This window comes from Ylistrum balloti, unplaced genomic scaffold (assembly GCF_031769215.1).
Source record: "Ylistrum balloti isolate Yb309-2 unplaced genomic scaffold, AGI_CSIRO_Ybal_v1 Utg370120, whole genome shotgun sequence".
Classification (NCBI taxonomy): domain Eukaryota; kingdom Metazoa; phylum Mollusca; class Bivalvia; order Pectinida; family Pectinidae; genus Ylistrum; species Ylistrum balloti.
This window is the reverse complement of record NW_026782137.1, coordinates 3,487-24,699: the sequence shown is the minus strand read 5'-3', so window position 1 is coordinate 24,699 and position 21,213 is coordinate 3,487. Positions and strand designations below refer to the sequence as shown.

At 32.0% G+C, this 21,213-nt stretch overlaps 1 protein-coding gene across 1 annotated transcript; it reads left to right on the top strand.

Annotated features, from left to right (window-relative positions):
* Window positions 1–12: 12 nt before the first annotated feature.
* On the top strand, window positions 13–19,296 carry LOC132550301 (thimet oligopeptidase-like). Its single transcript, XM_060214346.1, has 18 exons — window positions 13–36; window positions 730–948; window positions 2,249–2,388; window positions 3,398–3,513; window positions 3,828–3,959; window positions 4,708–4,745; window positions 5,198–5,310; window positions 5,553–5,607; window positions 5,960–6,128; window positions 11,042–11,196; window positions 12,164–12,229; window positions 13,110–13,214; window positions 14,618–14,725; window positions 15,584–15,657; window positions 16,000–16,231; window positions 16,418–16,549; window positions 17,052–17,168; window positions 19,201–19,296. The coding sequence occupies exons 1-18, from the start codon at window positions 13–15 to the stop codon at window positions 19,294–19,296; spliced, it is 2,091 nt and encodes a 696-aa protein (XP_060070329.1).
* The last annotated feature ends 1,917 nt before the right edge of the window (window positions 19,297–21,213 follow it).

The window sequence follows — 21,213 nt, the reverse complement described above, 5'->3', positions numbered from 1 at the left end:
AGGAAACTATATATGGAAACTGAAAATAATTCACAGGTACTTATGTATAGATAGTATACGCACTCTAGCCTACATACAAATGTACGTAGATAACAGCAGTGATGAAAATGTCTTAGAGAAAGAGATCGTCAACTTGTTACACTGTGTCACTTCTTGGTCGAATCGATCTGGCCGAGTACTTACATCAGAGACATATATAACATACGTCTCTGCTTACATGTATATATTTCAGGGACGTGCATACGTGTATTAATACCTCGATTTATTCCTTTTTATAAATATGAAGAACGATGGTAAAAGTCGCCTAACTTTTGTCAGGATACATCCTAGCTGCTAATGTATTTGCCATTTATCGTTTTTAGCGTTCAAACACAAGTAAGTTTTATATTGGTGAAATCTGCAGAGCTGCTTCTTTAGTTTTTATCTTTATTATGTTATACTCGCGTGAAATAAAGTTTTTTCCCCAAGTAAATGTAGGAGCCGCGGAGGCATTCTTGAACTTATTTATATTATCAATTGTTACATGAACCAATTTTGTTTCATATTATCACTGCGAAAAGAGACGGATGCAGGGCTTGGTGTGTTTCGTTTTTATTTCCATTCTTAATATTATAAGAATTTTTCATCCGAGTCAGTTGTACGCCTTTCGGAACTTAGTAATGATTATTAGATTTAAGACATCATTTGACATTGACATTATCGTGATGTCTGTATGTTTGTTTATAACAGTATCGATATTTAACGCATTGTTTTAAAGCGCACTCATTCATTTCAAGGAAAGAATTTTCCTTCAGTATGAAAGCTTATGCAGGACACAAACTGAGATGGGACCTTACGCCCGAAAGTATAGTAAAAGGAGCCATAAGTCTTATCGAGAAATCGAAATTGGTCTACGACGGTGTTGGTTCCTTGAATAAAGACAACATAACATATGACAGTGTTGTAAAGGTATTGCATGTCGTTTGAAGTCTCACTGTAAACGTTACCTTTGTTCAATTCATGTATTTTTTATTTTCTACTTGGTTAAGAATATGACATGAATGATGTACCATGGAAAAACAGACTGAACAATGTATATCGTCTCGACATTAGTTCCGGACAGTTACGTATTTCGGAAAGGCCTTTTTGTTTCACATGAACTATTGACCTCGCACCCTGATATTTTCTGTTGATGTAACGTGTCCAGAGAGAAAAGTAAAAAATGTAATTTAAACCATTTACCATGAAATATTATGAGTATTTAGTTAATTGGCAAATTTGTGTATTTTTTCTTAATACACATTTTAAAATGTCAGACATCCTCTCAGATATTAGGTATAACCTATCAGTCTATTCTCGAATACCAATAATTTGTTGTCATTTGTCGTGTAAAGAAAAAATTAGTTCAAACATGCATGCCTTTTATTGATAAATAATGATTTTAAAATTATCAGGTTTGATGACTTATTTCTGATTTTATTTCACTATGGAGTTATCAATTTAGAGATGAAAAAATAACTTTAGTTTGTGTTTTGAAAAAGAATCGTTTTCGCACTATTATTTTATTTTGATTTTCAAATGATGATTTTATATAAAACGTGTACTTCGGGTCGTTTTAAGCTAACTCAAGCGTCTCTGTGATTTAGTGATGTCATCAGCAACGAAAGTGCAGTCACATGTCTGATACACATATCGATCATTTCAGGTGAGCAAATCTGATGTTGTACCTGTGGATGTTTTTAAGTACTGGTAGCTCATTGATCAGATTTTAAATAAATCTAATAGGTAGTATGAACACTTTTCAAGTCATTTATGTATTTGTTTGGTGGCAGTTCATCAACATCACATAGCTAAAGAAAAATGATTCTTAAGTGGTCCGAAACTAATATGCCACGGATATATACCCGGGTATGTATATATACTCACCATGTACATGTACATCAATTAAAAGAAGAATAATGAAAAAATAATAAAAAGTTGGCCATAAGAAGACTAGTTCCATTATGACTTTTATTTCCCATTTGATACGTCTGATCATAGTTAGGTACCCATCTTGTCTGTCAAAACTCATATACATCTTATTGATAGTACAAGTGTCTTAACAGACGAGACTGTGGTCTGATTCCTGTGGTTTGGTAAATGCAGAGAAGATTAATGATTTACAGAATCACTTTTATAAACTTACAATTAGGATCACCAATCCAACAGGGTATATATATCTTTTGGTTATTCTGATCCATTTTATTTTTCTACTGTGATTACTATTCAGGCTTTAGCAGACAATGATTGTGAGTATGCTGTGCTGAGGAACAATTTGGACTTCATGCAACAGGTATCTTCCAATAAGGAGCTCCGTGATGCAAGTGTAGCTGCTGACAAAAAACTCTCAGACTTTGATATTGAGATGAGGTGAGGAAAAAAAAACACACAACTGATGTGTTGGCATAGAATAGCCAAATACAGACAAGCATGAGAAGCAGGCTGCTCACTACAGTGTTTGATGCCTTTCGTGGAAGATGTGTGTTGGGATTGCTGTCCCCACAATGGCATGATGGTTTTATTCCACCTTAGACAGCAACAGTATTGGGGAAGGGGGGCTGGCAGGTCAATTTGGCTCATACTTAATGTTAACTGTGGTCCCTTTCCCTCAGCTGATGTAACATGCTTCTTCTTTGGCTCAGTTGATAAGAAACCTGGAATTATCTCATTGTATATGAGATTAAATCCTTTTTGGATGCTTGGCAGAAATTCGTTTTATGTTCATACAGGTAAAGGCGGTGATAGGAGTTAAGTTGAAAGGTATATGTATTAGATCTATTTCAATGACATATGGACACAGAATTCAGTAATCCCCTATGAAGTGTAAATGATAATTCTTGTACATTTGTATATCAGCAGGTGCTTTAGCAAGTCATGTAGGGAAAGTTCATTCTTATATACACATATGTACAATTACATGGACTCCTGTCCAGTGATGATTGATAAGCTTATACACATATATGCAAAAGAAACAGGTCCATGTGGCTTGTACATAGTGTTAAATACTGTCTCTGTCTGTCAATTGATGGAGTATGCAGTTTAGCATGGAGCAGTGGATTATCAGACTACAGACCTAACTTCAGTTGTGGCTAGAATTTGTTTTTTCCTTATCTGTATTGAACATCAAGTACCATTGCTTTTAACTGTCACAAGATGGAAAGAAAACTTAAAGAAATGTGTATATTGTCAAAAAGTAAAAACAAATTAATAGCATGTGATTTTTGGCTCTTCTTTTTGCATTTTTATTAGCCAACAGATGGTAAGCTAAGTTCTTGTTATTGCTAAAAGTATTTCGTGTGAAGTACTTGATGGATTTTTCTCAAATTTTATTCATACAGTAGATCCCTTTTTTCTTAATGAGAATTTTTTTTATCTACAGTATGAGAAAAGATGTCTTTGATTCTGTTGTTGACTTCCAAGAAAAGCACTCAGATGGATTGAAACCAGAGGCTGCGAGATTTGTAGAGAGGATGATTAAGTATGGCAAGAGGAATGGTAAGTATTGTAATGTATGTAAAAGTTGAAGCACAATGTAAGAATCCAAGCATGCGAAAAAATAAGAAAACATCATTTATCTTTATAAAACGATTTCCTTTTCTGTTCTCAAGTTAAAGGCAGGGGACAATTTCACTAAAAAAAGAATTGTGTTTAAAAAAGAATATGCTGTTTTTACAGAAAATTGGTAGATTTGAAAGTTTCCAGAAATGTCCTAAAACACCTGGCAAATACTACTCTATTGAATTGTTAATTATCTCTTGGCTAAAGATTGACATACTTTGATTTTTTTTGTGTATGTATTTTACTTTCAGGACTTCACTTACCTAAAGAAACTCAGGATGAAATTAAAAGCATCAAAAAGAGAATGAGTGAACTTTCTATAGACTTCAGCAAAAATTATAATGAGGAAAACACTGTTTTGGAATTTGCTGAAGAAGATTTAGGTAAAATTGATTTATACTTTATTTCTTGACTTACATTTTTTAAAATTACAAAAATGTATGATTTCCTACTTAGTAAATATCAGTAATTCTGATAAAAATAAAGTGTTGGATTGTTGACCTTGGTTGATGATGAAATGCTGAGATGTACCATACATACAAACAATTCTTAAACGTGTTGATTTAATCTCAATAATGACTGGAAATGTCAGACAAGACCTCACACATATGACATGATGTAAATCTTTGACAGGTAGGCCACAAATATTGTCAAATTTGGAGGCAAGGCATTTCTTCCAAATAGCATCAATGGTGAATCATTTAGAGTGATGACAACCCAGCTATTTTGTTTAAACAGATGATACATGTATATGTACTAATAGAATGAATGGTTGGCCAAAGATAGGGTGGCCTAAAATGGTGGCTTTTGTCAATGTATTAAGCGAGATGATAAATTGTTTTAGGTATAGTTGAAATAGAGCACCAAACAGAAAATATTGCTTCGTAATTTTTATTATTCTGAGATGATGAGAAGAAATATGGATACTCATGCGTGAATGAATTTTGACAGATGCATATTTGAAAAAATGGGAAAGGGGAGCCTTTTAAATATACTAAAATAATGCCTGCTTATTTTAAAAACGTTTTCATTTCTTGTCCATATTATGGTTCTAGGACGGATACATTCATATTGATATAACAGATAAAAGTTTATTTCAATATTTTTTTTCTTATGATTCTCACTTTTTAGCTGGTCTAACAGAAGACTTTATAAAGAGTTTAGATAAGGTATGTGTTTTTGTGTTGTTTGGTGAATGTCTTATAATATGAAAATGACATTTTATATAAATTATGGTCTCCTAAATCACAAGTTGATAGACATGGATTAGTGATTATCATGTGATAAATACATCATAATTTTTTAATGAATTTATAACATACCAGTACATATTATTGTCTGGTAATCAGACTTATTCATCAGTTTGGTTGTTAATATTCCATGTCAATTATACATGGAGATTGTGTACACAACAAAATCAAACATTATCATGAATGCCAGATTTGGAATTTCACATAATACAGAAATGTCTGTGTAACCTGTTTAGCCTGGTTTCTAAAACATCTACTGTGGTGACTGTTTTGCTGATATATAGTGCAGTATAAAAGTAATTATTAAGGTTGACTAGGAATTGTCATACCCTTATTCCACTAATCATCATGGTATATATTGTTGACTTCAGACTGATGATGGAAAACTTAAAGTGACATTAAAATACCCTCATTACTTTCCCTGTATGAAAAAAGCAAGGAACCCAGCTACCAGAAAAAGGATGGAAACAGCTTTTAATTCCAGGTATATACAGCATTGTTGATTGTTATGTAAGAGAATTTACTTTTTTATTTTTCTTCATTACATAATTGAGATTGATTTACAGATTAGAAATATTTGTTTGCCTGTAAATGGCAATGGGAAATCATGAAATGTTCTTAATAGTAACTAAAGTACCAATAACACACTGAGATAGCTCCATAATGTCACAGTACTCTAATAACACAGCCAAAATAGGTAAACATAGAAATATTGATGCTTTTCAGATGCAAAAATGAAAATGGACCAATAGTGGAAGAACTTGTTCGTCTAAGACATAAGGTAAGTCTTTCATCACCAAAGCTGCATCAAGTGACTCTCAATCACTAGATTTTCTCATTTGATAATTACCTTTGGTTACTGGTTCATCCAAACTTCAACAAAGAATATTTTCCTTGATATTTATTTCTGAACTTAATTGAGAATCAATCAGCTCCTTTATGTGATATTGTTTTTGTTTTCTTTCTTGCTTTCTTGCTTTCTTTCTTTCTTTCTCTCTTTCTTGCTTTCTTTCTTTCTTTCTTTCAATGGTTTTGTTTTTGTCTATTTTTTGCTTTTATATATTTGGAGTTATATACACACACTGTCAGCCCCAAATGCTTTACAAATACAGGTAATGTGATCATTTTAACAGAAAGCCCAGTTGTTGGGCTATCCCACCCATGCAGACTTTGTACTTGACATGAGGATGGCTAAGAAGCCTGAAAGTGTTGCATCTTTCCTCAAGGATCTAACCTCCCAGTTACAGCAGCTTAAGGCAGAAGAAATGAAACTTTTCTTGGAATTCAAGAAGGAGGAAGTAAGTTAAGTAACAGACTGTGTGAACATCTTAGCTTTTGTTACCTTGCTATCTACCAATGTGCATGAAAAACTTGCCAGTGTTTTTGCTTTTGTTTTGTTAAGCATACTCTGAATGGAATATGGCCCTTGTGTTAAGGACTTACTATTCAAACATGATTTTTCTAGGCTGAATTTGTACACATTAGCTTGTACTTATACAGATTCCATGAGATGCTTATCATCAAATGACGTGCTAAAAGCAAATATTAGACATTGTTTATCAGTATCTACAGCTGTTAAAACCAATGGGAAAGAAGTGGGAGGGAAAATAGTAAATGTTGTAAAAATGTCACTTATGTCATTAATGTTGTAGTTTTGGTCTTTTGGATAGATTGCCAGAGTGAAAGATAAAAAGGAAATAACAACAATTAGATATTGTAACCCATTTTTCTTACTACATGGACCATGTATACAGACCTAATTTGTGCAATACATGTATTCTCAATAAGTTTGAGATTATGTAGGTCTCATATTTGTAATTAATCCTCTCCTATATGTTTAACATATTTAAAGTGACTGGATGTGCTTCTGAAGCATATTACTGCATATGTACTGAAAGCTTCAAAATGTAAGTCTGCAATGTTTGTCAATCTTTCTGCATTTGTTTTATCTGTCAGAAGATATCTCCTGTAATAAGTATAAGGAACAGTGTTTGTAAGTGACACTTAAAAATCCACTTTCAGTGCCACCTGAACTGTTTCAACCAGGTTATGCAAAAGCAACAGTGGAGTTCTAGTTTAACTTTGCTATGATGAGTTATTTCCCTTGTTAGTGTGTGAGAAGTATAAGTTTTAGTTTGACTATGATATGATGAGTTACTTCCCTTGTTACAGTGTGAGAAGTATCAGGCTGTTTATGCATAAACTGGTTGAAATGGTTTAGGAGGTCTAGAATTATTCCAGTATACACGAAGGCACATGTACCGATTGTTGGACCTGATATACTGGGGTACGTAAAACTCAAGATACACAGTATTAGAATTTCCTGTTGGACCTGACATACTGGGGTATGTAAAACTCAAGATACACAGTATCAGAATTTCCTGTTGGACTTGATATACTGGGGTATGTAAAACTCAAGATACACAGTATCAGAACTTCCTGTCAAGCATAAAACAATAAACTGAAATTAAAATACCATCCATTTCACTCTTACTTAATAGTACAATGCTTCAGGAAATATGGGAGTGCATCAACCCTACTGAAATTCTGAAAAATAATGATATCCAGCAAGCTAGTTTTCGGACAGGTACGGCTGGACAACTCCCAATCTGCACTTGCCAAATATTGCACAGTCCAGACATGGCCCTGATCTGTACCAGGCGGTTTTCTTGCAGGTTCAACTGGTCCAACCGTTTCAACCGCATATACGAAAGCGACCTCAGTTTCAGTTTGAATATGATATGATAAATTATTTCCCTTGTTACTGTGGGAGAAATATTGGGCCACTTTCACATAACTCAGTACAAATGGTTCAGGTGGTCCTGAATTATCCCACAATAATGCTGAACTTAAAATTTGTTTATATGATTTATATTAATTAAAACCTCACACCTTGAGGCATGTCTGGTCAACTGTCAGTTACATATACACTGGTCATGTAAGATCACTCAAAAACCAATACTTATAACATCTTACAATACTTATAACATCTTACAATACTTATAACATCTTACAATACTTATAACATATTTATAACATATTACAATACTTATAACATATTACAATACTTATAACATCTTACAATACTTATAACATATTACAATACTTATAACATCTTACAATACTTATAACATCTTACAATACTTATAACATCTTACAATACTTATAACATCTTACAATACTTATAACATCTTACAATACTTATAACATATTACAATACTTATAACATCTTACAATACTTATAACATCTTACAATACTTATAACATATTACAATACTTATAACATCTTACAATACTTATAACATCTTACAATACTTATAACATCTTACAATACTTATAACATCTTACAATACTTATAACATCTTACAATACTTATAACATATTACAATACTTATAACATCTTACAATACTTATAACATCTTACAATACTTATAACATATTACAATACTTATAACATATTACAATACCTATAACATATTACAATACCTATAACATCTTACAATACTTATAACATATTACAATACTTATAACATCTTACAATACTTATAACATCTTACAATACTTATAACATCTTACAATACTTACAACATCTTACAATACTTATAACATCTTACAATACTTACAATACTTACAATACTTACAACATCTTACAATACTTACAATACTTATAACATCTTACAATACCTATAACATCTTACAATACTTATTACATCTTACAATACTTATAACATATTACAATACTTATTACATCTTACAATACTTATAACATCTTACAATACTTATAACATCTTACAATACCTATAACATCTTACAATACTTACAACATCTTACAATACTTATAACATATTACAATACTTACAACATCTTACAATACTTATAACATCTTACAATACTTATAACATCTTACAATACTTATAACATCTTACAATACTTATAACATCTTACAATACTTATAACATATTACAATACTTATAACATCTTACAATACTTATAACATCTTACAATACTTATAACATATTACAATACTTATAACATATTTATAACATATTACAATACTTATAACATCTTACAATACTTATAACATCTTACAATACTTATAACATCTTACAATACTTATAACATCTTACAATACTTATAACATCTTACAATACTTATAACATATTACAATACTTATAACATATTACAATACCTATAACATATTACAATACCTATAACATCTTACAATACTTATAACATATTACAATACTTATAACATCTTACAATACTTATAACATCTTACAATACTTATAACATCTTACAATACTTACAACATCTTACAATACTTATAACATCTTACAATACTTACAATACTTACAATACTTACAACATCTTACAATACTTACAATACTTATAACATCTTACAATACCTATAACATCTTACAATACTTATTACATCTTACAATACTTATAACATATTACAATACTTATTACATCTTACAATACTTATAACATCTTACAATACTTATAATATCTTACAATACCTATAACATCTTACAATACTTACAACATCTTACAATACTTATAACATCTTACAATACTTATAACATCTTACAATACTTATAACATCTTACAATACTTATAACATCTTACAATACTTATAACATCTTACAATACTTATAACATCTTACAATACCTATAACATCTTACAATACTTATTACATCTTACAATACTTATAACATATTACAATACTTATTACATCTTACAATACTTATAACATCTTACAATACCTATAACATATTACAATACTTATTACATCTTACAATACTTATTACATCTTACAATACTTACAACATCTTACAATACTTATAACATCTTACAATACTTATAACGTCTTACAATACTTATAACATCTTATAATACTTATAACATCTTATAATACTTACAACATCTTACAATACTTACAACATCTTACAATACTTATAACATCTTACAATACTTACAACATCTTACAATACTTACAACATCTTACAATACTTATAACATCTTACAATACTTATAACATCTTACAATACTTATAACATATTACAATACTTATAACATCTTACAATACTTATAACATCTTACAATACTTATAACATATTACAATACTTATAACATCTTACAATACTTATAACATCTTACAATACTTATAACATCTTACAATACTTATAACATCTTACAATACTTATAACATCTTACAATACTTATAACATCTTACAATACTTATAACATATTACAATACTTATAACATCTTACAATACTTATAACATCTTACAATACTTATAACATATTACAATACTTATAACATATTACAATACCTATAACATATTACAATACCTATAACATCTTACAATACTTATAACATCTTACAATACTTATAACATATTACAATACTTATAACATCTTACAATACTTATAACATCTTACAATACTTATAACATCTTACAATACTTACAACATCTTACAATACTTATAACATATTACAATACTTATAACATCTTACAATCAGAGTATTACATGTCATATGAGAGGAGAAGAAAGGAAAGACAAGAAAAACAGAAAAGAGAGAGACTAGTCTCCACTAGTGGCCTGAACTGTGTTAGAATGTAATATGTAAATACATGGATGTACTTTGTAAATATATGTATATATACATTCTAAATTAAACTTGAAAGATCAGATGTTAGATTTCAGTGTCATCTCTACACTAAATCAGCATCAACACCATCAAATAACAAAATTACAAAAAATATATTGCATTATAATGTTGAAATTCTTAATTCTAATAATATTGGTCAAGTTAGTTCAAAATAGGTATGGCTGGACCAGTCAAGGTACACATGCCAAATATTCCACAATCTAGCATTTGTCTTGATCTATACCTGGCATTTATTTTTGTTTGGCAAGTTCAACCAGTTCAACTGTTGTAACAGCTTACCTAAAGCAACGTAAGATCCAGGTTGACAAGAATATGAATGTTAAGGAAAAAATAGGCTTTGTTAGCATTTTAGTTGTAATATTTCAGTCGTAAATAGTGACAAGTCTGCAGTTATGATTTCAGACCTCGAAAGGCTTCATCAAGGCCCTTTAGCAAAATTTGATCAGAAGGTACATCCTTATTTTATGAACAAATAATCCAGCTAGTCAAACAGGTACTGGAATGTAGACTAATAATGACTTATTTCTCTTGTTACAGTGTATGGGTTCCAGTTTGACAATACCATTCGTTACTGGGACTTGAAGTACTACATGACAATGTCAGAGGAGAAGAAATATGCCGTGGATCAAAACAAACTCAAGGAATATTTCCCTATGCAAGTTGTTACCAGTGGATTACTGGACATTTACCAGGTATGTCATCTTACAAATTTATATGACTAGACTACATGTAATATTTCTTCCATATCAGTGGTTGTAGGATAGAACTATTCCATGTAACACAGTAGCTATGGTGGTAGCCTAAACTGTGTTGCCTTAATACATCTGTAGTTGTGGTTCAGAATTGTGAATAAATGATTGTTTCCTTTACTAAATACACATGTTCATTATATTGCCCTTCTGAAAACAATTTTCCTAAAGTGCATTTTCAAAACAAAATTAAGCTGTATCATAGCTACCTACAACAAAATTTGTAAGTCAGTATTTGGTAAGAGGTCCTTGGTAAGTCTGTTAGGATATTCTCTGGTCAGTATTTGATAAGCGAACCTTGGTAAGTCTGTTTGGATGTTCTCTGGTCAGTATTTGATAAGCGAACCTTGGTAAGTCTGTTTGGATGTTCTCTGGTCAGTATTTGATAAGCGAACCTTGGTAAGTCTGTTTGGATATTCTCTGGTCAGTATTTGATAAGCGAACCTTGGTAAGTCCGTTTGGATATTCTCTGGTCAGTATTTGATAAGCGAACCTTGGTAAGGCTGTTTGGATGTTCTCTGGTCAGTATTTAATAAGTGAACCTTGGTAAGTCAGTTTGGATATTCTCTGGTCAGTATTTGGTAAAAGAACCTTGGTAAGTCAGTTTGGATGTTCTCTGGTCAGTATTTGGTAAGAGAACCTTGGTAAGTCAGTTTGGATATTCTATGGTCAGTATTTGGTAAGAGAACCTTGGTAAGTCAGTTTGGATATTCTATGGTCAGTATTTGGTAAGAGAACCTTGGTAAGTCTGTTTGGATATTCTATGGTCAGTATTTGGTAAGAGAACCTTGGTAAGTCTGTTTGGATATTCTCTGGTCAGTATTTGGGAACAGAACCTTAGCAAGTCTCTGATTAGTAATCTGTTTCTTTCATTGTTTTTTATATGGCATTGCTTTGTATTATATTTCAGGTGCTCCTCAGTCTGAAGTTTGAGAAGTTGGATGGTGCTCCAGCATGGCATGAAGATGTTACCATGGTAATTCATCTAACATTATGTCATAATTAACAGTTAAAAAAAGAACACTTGATAAAAAAGGAAAACTGTTTTTACATTAAAGAATACATTTTTTTCACAGATAATATTTTCATACATTTAACGATTGATGTACCAATTGTGAATTAACAAAAACTGTTGGACTGGTACTGAAAATATAGCACAATGTTACTTGTTACAGTTCCTGGCAAATATAAGGTCTGTAGGACACACATTACAATTGTATAACATTATAATACATCATAATCTATTATAGTACAGCGTGACCATTTACAATTCCAGGTAAATGTAAGGTCTGTAGGACACACGTTACAATTGTATAACATTATAATACATTGTGATTGATTACAGTACAGCGTTACCTGTAATGAATACATTGTTTTTTATTACAGTACAGTGTTACCTGTAATGAATACATTGTTTTTTATTACAGTACAGCATTACCTGTAATGAATACATTGTTTGTTATTACAGTACAGTGTTACCTGTAATGAATACATTGTTTTTTATTTCAGCACAGCGTTACCTGTAATGAATACATTTTTTTTTACAGTACAGCGTTACCTGTAATGAATACATTTTTTTTACAGTACAGCATTACCTGTAATGAATACATTGTTTATTATTACAGTACAGCGTTACCTGTAATGAATACATTGTTTTTTTATTTACTGTAATGAATACATTGTTTTTTATTACAGTACGTTACCTGTAATGAATACATTGTTTTTTATTACAGTACAGCGTTACCTGTAATGAATACATTGTTTTTTATTACAGTACAGCGTTACCTGTAATGAATACATTGTTTGTTATTACAGTACAGCGTTACCTGTAATGAATACATTGTTTGTTATTACAGTACAGTGTTACCTGTAATGAATCCAGAGAACTGTTGGGATACTTTTACCTTGATCTTTACCCAAGAGAGGGGAACTATGGCCATGCAGCGTGTTTTGAACTTCAGGTATTTAAGTTTACTTAGTGGATAAATATACAAAGATAAATCACTATATTGCTCCAGCCAAGCTATGACAAAATTATCTGTTACTGACCAAAACAGAGAACACTTCGGCACAGCTTTGTTTGCTGAAGCATGATACCACTTTTGGTTGCCATTATCAGACTTTCAATGTACTATGAGCCATTTGTATTTTGACATAAGAATTTTGTGATTGCTACCACTCTATTTAACATGTATAGTATGCGTTATTATGCATGCAAATGTTTTGAGCATAATCTGAACTTCAAGATGGCTACTGGTACAATTTTGAATCTTGTCTTTTAGGTCTTCAGCTGACAAACACGTAACACGGGGTTTCAAAAAATGCAGATTGATGAAATGATGGGGAAGTTTTACGGTTGTCATAGTGATTTCAATGAGAAAAATATTTTTTCGTTGTGCAGTATTAAGCTGGAAATGTTTGATGCTTGTCAGTTTGCTGTTGGTCCCATTCTTGTAGACCTTGTTTATAGAATTTGAGTTTGGATTATGATTGTGTCAACATGTTGATATTATTTTGCCTATTTTTTATGATTGTGATCACTTTTTCTCAAAACCTACTTGGTACATCTTGAGTGTGATCCAGTGTTCTAAAAGGCAGCCAGCAGCTTTTGAGACAAGTTAGTAAGGTTCCAAAATTTGCAAGCTACATTTTTCTGCTTTGGATATTCCAGGTGATTTCAAATGACCATTTAGGTTAAAGTGTTTGAAGTCTTTCTAGCTGAACATGTTATTACTTGATTTTATCACTAATGTTATAAATGGACAAGATTTGAAACAAAAAATTCAGAAGAATAGCAGCAAATCACTCCGAGATCATTGTTTTGTTTTCCTTAAATGCAGATTGTTCATGGTTTACGTTTCTGTGAATAAGACTGGTCATGTGTGATGCTTTGTAAACAAACTATTTTTACAAATTTATTTAACTATGAAGTCTGTACCTGATAGATTTACATGTGCCTGACCTCTAAATAAGTGGCTTATTTAGGAAATATACTTTACTGTACTCATCTAGAAAATAAATAAACCCTATCCCTTATGTATTGTTAAGTCATTTCTAAATTTATATAAGCTATGATAGAATTACGCATCTGTGCACATCTGTGCAATGAAACTGAACATTGTGTGCACAGATGAATGGTTGTAAATTTTGCCCAGTTTTCCTGTTGTACATTGCAAACAGTGTAACATTGTACAGTACTACTTTTGTACTTGCTTTATTCTATCTCAACCAAGTATATTTTGACCTCTGTGTTTGATTACTTAACTAAACTAAGGTAGCTTTGTAATTGTGATTTCTGTTATGTCTTTTAGATAACATTTTTACATAATTTTTATTTGGAGTGACTACAATCTTGTTTCTATAGCCTGGATGTGTACAGTCAGATGGGGAGAGACAAGTGTCCGTAGCTGCAATGGTGGCCAACTTCACCAAACCGACAGCAGACAAACCCTCTCTACTAACTCATGACGAGGTATGCTAAGAATTATCTGTTGAATTAGTGTGTTATTCAGAACACAAGGACTGAGTAGATTTTGACCACCTTTGGTCAGAAGCATCATTGGGAGATGTTGGACTTAATTATTTCTAGTGAGTCTGACCCCTCTGTGACCTATCAGGGAAAATTTACCAAATGTTTTTGAAATCCCTCTTTTTCTGTAGGAATGTCAGGATTCTGTCCCAATTTGGTCTGAAGTATCTTAGATTGAAGGGGAATCAATGCTATTTAAACTATGGCCAACACTCAGGCGGCAGAAGAGGCAGGATCCAATATTGGAAATGGAGGAACTGCTCTAAAATCCTTCTACTTTAGCAATGGCATGACTAAGTCCAAATTTAGTCTACAACATACCTGGGTGAAGGAGACTTATATTTAGATGGTTTGGCTGACCTGCTTGGGGAAGCTGGGTGGAGACAAATAAGAACATAGATGTTAACTCTAAAATTTCTTTTCCATTAATTTAGGTGAACAAAACCAGATGAGCAATACATGCTGTACAGGCCCTATATAGTATACATGTACTAACTTTGTGTATTCATAATACAAACCTGTTGAAGTCCAACAATAATTTTCTCTTTAAATGTCTTACATACTACCTGAGAGAAAGCTTGATGAATGTGAAACAGAGGCATTTATGTAATTAGTAGAAATTAATTGATATAGTAAGTACTGACAGATTGTCTGCAATTAATACATTCAACCAACTAACTTATGATTAAGAAAAAAATGCACATGTAGCTGTAAAAATTTCACTATTCTGTGAAAATGTGTCTATTTCCTGTGTTTGTGGGCGTTTGATCATGACTGCTGTATCATTTGTATTCCTTACAGGTACAGACTTACTTTCATGAGTTTGGTCACGTCATGCATCAGATCTGTGCCAAGGCAGACTTTGCAATGTTCAGGTAAGATATAGAATTAAAAAGGATACATTGACACAATGCTGGATCAAATGCTAAGGAGAGATTTGGATTTTTTATGTGGAGAAAGCCAGTCAAAGGTTATATTAAAGCCCCAGGAACATTGGACTTAGCTATAGTGTTCCCTTGTCTATCCACCTTTTTCCTTTCTATAATTCATTGTGCATCATAGTAGCATATGTTTTATTGTTTATGTCCTATAAATTTTATCTTCATATGTGTTCAGCTGCATTTCCATGAAATTAGAATTGTTTGTTTTGCGAAAAAACTTCAGAATCGCATTTGTAGTGTTGTTTTTATGACACCATGGTCGTTGGTATTTTACAGTGGTACCCACGTGGAACGTGACTTTGTTGAAGCTCCATCTCAGATGTTGGAGAACTGGTGTTGGGAGAAGGAGCCATTGTCCCGGATGTCCTCTCACTACAAAGATAACAGTGCTCTTCCAGAGGAACTGCTCGGCAAACTCCTCCAAAGTCGCATTGCTAACACAGGTGTTTTCAACCTTCGCCGAATCTTGTTCGGCACCTTTGACCAGACTATTCATACACAGGCAGAGGTCGGTAAAAAGCTTGATAATGTAAAAATAAAATAAAAATAAAAATAAAGATAAAGCATAATTGTGACATCTCTTTTTCAAATTTTTTTCTCCTATTGAAACACACCAGTAGTTCATGTCTTCTATTTTCTGTTTAAATGTAGAATGCTGACAAGGTTTACCACTTTTTTTAACATATATTTACAGGCTGATACAGCTACATTTTTTGCCAGTCTTTCCAAGGAAATTCTAGGTATTGAGTCAATAGCTGGAACTAATATTGCTGCCTCATTTGGTCATCTGGCATGGGGATACGATGCTCAGTACTATGGATACTTGGTATGAAACATCCATGTACATGAAGGTTTGACAAAATGGAAATTGTGGTTCTTCTGCATTTTATGTCTAGATTTCTGAATAGAATATTTTATGGTAAATATGGAACTTGAGAACAGGGAAGTCCATGATATTCATCCACTTAGACCTTCTTATTAAATTCCTGCCAATTCTGTTATTTGTAAACCTCCTGATTCACAAAATAACAAAATAACCAATTATTCAACCTTTGCTTCATTTGTATCTGAATAGGAATATTGACAGATTTCCAGGCAGTGAATAGAAAAACCAATCTGATTGGTCACTTGTAAAGTATGTATCATCACTGACGATGATATTTATCATGAAATATAAGATAATATAAGATACTGCATATAGATTTCTGTCAGCCTTTCTCATGGATCTAAAAATCTACCATGATATTCCCAGATTTTATTGTAAATAAATCAATTTCCTGATCACAATAAATCTGGTAAACATATATTGTGTGATACATCTGTTTCAGTGGAGCGAGGTTTTCTGCATGGATATGTTCTACTCACGGTTCAGGAAGGAGGGTATCATGAGCCCCAAGGTTGGAGGTGACTACAAGAAATATATTCTACGCCCTGGTGGCTCCATTGTAAGTCATTATAGAATTATACCTACTCTAATGTTTATTCTTCATTTACTTATCACTAACTTCTTCAGGATGTTTTTTTTCTTGAGAGAAAAGCTAATTTTGTTTGAACCTTTTTATTTAAGGATGTGCATTATAGACGTATCACTAAACTCTTGACAAGGACCATATGTTTCATGTCATTTTTAAGCCATTCATCATCAGATGGTGAGTCGTTCAAATTGCCCTTCATCTGTGGTCTCTCCATTTGTCAGTCCATAAATAATTCAAATTATAAGTATTTCTTGAGAAGTACTGGATGGATCTTTCTCCAGTTTCATATGTCAACTTTCGTTGTCCATAGTTTTGTATGTTAAATTTTTGGACTGGTCAGAAATATAATGCATTGCTTTCTTTGTATGGCAGACAAGATACTAAATTAGAGTTTGTACTCATTCTTTCTTGAAAACTACATGTTAGATCATTCTTATATTTCATATACAGACTCCCCTAAAACCCCAAGTGTGCACTGTCCATTTTATTACTGATTGAAAAAAAAATTTACAGATATGCTGCCATCTTTGATTTGACTGTTACATTTTGTTATCACTATATCGTTATTACTGTTGCTTGAAAACTACCAGGTAGATTATTATCATATTTTGTATGCAAGCTCCTCAAAGTCCCCTAGCTGTGCATTGTACATTATTAGGTCACCTGACCTAAAGGGACAAGTGAGCAGTAGGGATAGGAATACCATGGCATCCAGCGTATATCATCCATCTGTCCATTATCAGCCAATTTTTCCTATATTTCGCTACCCGTCATGAATGACTGAGTGGATTTTAATTAAATCAGATCTGAAGCATCTTTGGAGGAAAGGGAAATGATTTCTTTAAATGGTGGATCTTGGCCCCCTTGGGCCTGGGTGGGGGCAGAATAGGGAAAATCTATCAATTTCTTTAAAAGCAATCTTATTCTTAAGGAATTACAGGATATTGTCCAATTTTGGTTTAAAGAATGCTTGGATGAAGATAACAAGATTTGTATAAAGAGTGGATCCTTAGGGGAAGAGGAAATACATTTATATAAATGATGGATCTCGGCCTTCCTGGGTTTGAGGGATGGGGCGAAATGAGGAAAATCTATCAGTTTGGGTGAAGGGAAATCAGTTTTGTATTATCAGAGGTTGTTGGACCCTAGGGCCAGAGCCAAATTGGGAAAATAGAGCAAATTCTATGAAATACCACGTTCCTTCAGTAATGATTGGATATTGCCAAAATTTGGTCTAAAGCATTCTTGAATGAAGAGGGATCAGTTTTCCATAAACAGTGGGCCTCAGCTCCCTGGGATTTCAGGAGTAGAGTCTAATTGGGGAAAGAGAGCAAATTCTTCAAAATCCTTCTTCTCCTGTAGGAGTGATTGGGATTTTCCCAAATTTAATGTGAAACATTCTTTGGTGAATCAATTTTGTATAATGGATTGGTCTCTGCCCTTTGAGACAGAAAGGTGTTGGGGAAGTAGAGCAAATTCTTTAAAATCCTACTCCTTCTAGAGGGATGGTTAGATTTTGCCCATATTTGGTCTGAAGCATTCTTGGGCTATGGAGAGTGAATTTTGTATAAACTTTGGGTGTCGTCCCCTTTGGGCAGGATGTTGTCCCAATATCCGGGAAATAGATACATGTGTTTTAAATACTTTTCCTATAGTTTGGATTAATCAATTTCAGTAAACTACATCAGATGTTTTACAAATATATATAGATTAGTTGGTTAGCTTATCATTCTCCTTTTTTGTCTTTGCATTTGTTTTTTTTTTTTTTTTTGTTTTGTCTTTTTCTTGCAGTATAAAAGTGAAAGGTTTTTTGCGATTTGACTTCAAACTGAGAACTCTACTGCTTAATCGCATATTAAGAGACTAACAAATAGTTTTTCGACACTAATAATTTTTTTAAATGGACAACTCTATTAATGTACAGAATATTGTATTGTACTTTTGTAATAAGAAGATGAAGACAAGTTCAAGGTTTATAGTCCCTATATTTTCTGTTATCCAGGATGCTGCTGACATGCTGCGGAACTTCCTTGGACGTGACCCCACACAGGAGGCCTTTCTTATCAGTAAGGGTCTTCAGTCCACTTCAAATCTCTAAGCTGTCCTCGCTGACATAAATAGAAATCACTAGAAAATCCTTATTTTAGAATATTTACAGATATGTATTTATAATAACGATGCAGAAACCGATTTTACAAGTGAATGAGATCATTTATCTATTCCCAGTGTTATTTATTTATATTCAAGTACCAGGTGTGATGTGACCAAATCAGTTTTGTTTCCCAAGTATTTGTGGATAAAACATTTTGAAAGTTTTCTGAAATTATAAAATGCTAAATGCATAATTTTGTCTTATTGTTCTATAACTAGTGAAATCCATACGGGTGCATTATGTAAATTTCTAAATGTTAGAATCTTAACTTTTTTCTCTAATGGTATGAAAGAATCATGAAAGCAATCCCTATCAAAAGATACAGTAATTATATATCTAAGTCAATAATCATGATATACTGAAATCAGGTATATACATGTAATATACCAGAAACTCACATATATAAAGCAAAAGGAATAACAGAATGAAACTTTAAGCACTAGAAACTGTTATATTAACAGAAAGATACATGATACACTGTAAACTGTTATATTAACAGAAATATACATGATACACTAGAAACTGTTATATTTACTGATAGATACATGATACACTAAACTGTTATATTTACTGCTATATTTACATGATACACTGAAACAGTTATATTTACATGATACACTGTAAACTGTTATATTAACAGAAAGATATTTACTGATAGATGATACACTGTAAACAGTTATATTAACAGAAAGATACATGATACACTGTAAACAGTTATATTAACAGAAAGATACATGATACACTGTAAACAGTTATATTAACAGAAAGATACATGATACACTGTAAACAGTTATATTAACAGAAAGATACATGATACACTGTAAACAGTTATATTAACAGAAAGATACATGATATATTTACTGTAAACAGTTATATTTACTGAAAGATTCATGATACACTGTAAACTAGAACTGTTATATTAACAGAAAGATACATGATATACTGTAAACAGTTATATTTACTGAAAGATTCATGATACACTGGAAACTGTTATATTAACAGAAAAAAAAGATGAAAGACTAGAAACTGTTATATTAAAAGGAAGATATTTACTGATAGATTCATGATACACTGGAAACTGTTATATTAACAGACAGATAGATGACCATGGAATCTGTTATATTAACAGAAATATGTATGACACACTAGAAACTGTTATATTAACAGAAATATGTATGACACACTGGAACCTGTTATATTAATAGAAATATGCATGATACAGTGAAAACTGTTATATGAACAGAATCATACAAGAAGTGCTCTTAAACGTACACCTTTCTGTAATCAGATTAAACAGTTTTTTACAAATTGATTGTTTGTATTTTTTTCTTGGTGTGGCGGGGCATTTGTTAATTTCGACTTTGAAAATAATACTAAAACTCAGTTTCTTTTTTTTTGGTTTTTTCTGTGGCTGTTGAAGTACTGACAGTGTTGTAAATGTGAAAGAAACTTGATTATAACCATTAACGTATATCATAAACATTTGTAATTGTGAAGTTTTTTTGTTTTGTCAAATCAAATTTGATTCACATTTTCTTGTTATCAATTTAGGATTAGGTCCCTTTACGTTTAAAATTTCGATTGACACTCCACTCTAACGATTGTCTCCCTTTACATGTGGTTTGTAGAAAATAAAATGGTGTTATTGAAAAGATCAAAGCAAATATGTACTTTCTTTTATGATACATAGAATCTATTTTGTTGCAATAGTTGGAAAGACAAAAAGATTTTCTTGGTTCAAAACAAGCATGCAATGAACTGTTACCCTGTATTTTTTGTTTTTAAATTAGAACATTTACCAGAACTTAGGACTGTTCTTTTTATACTCATCCAAGGGAGTATCGATATCTCTCTCTCCATCCA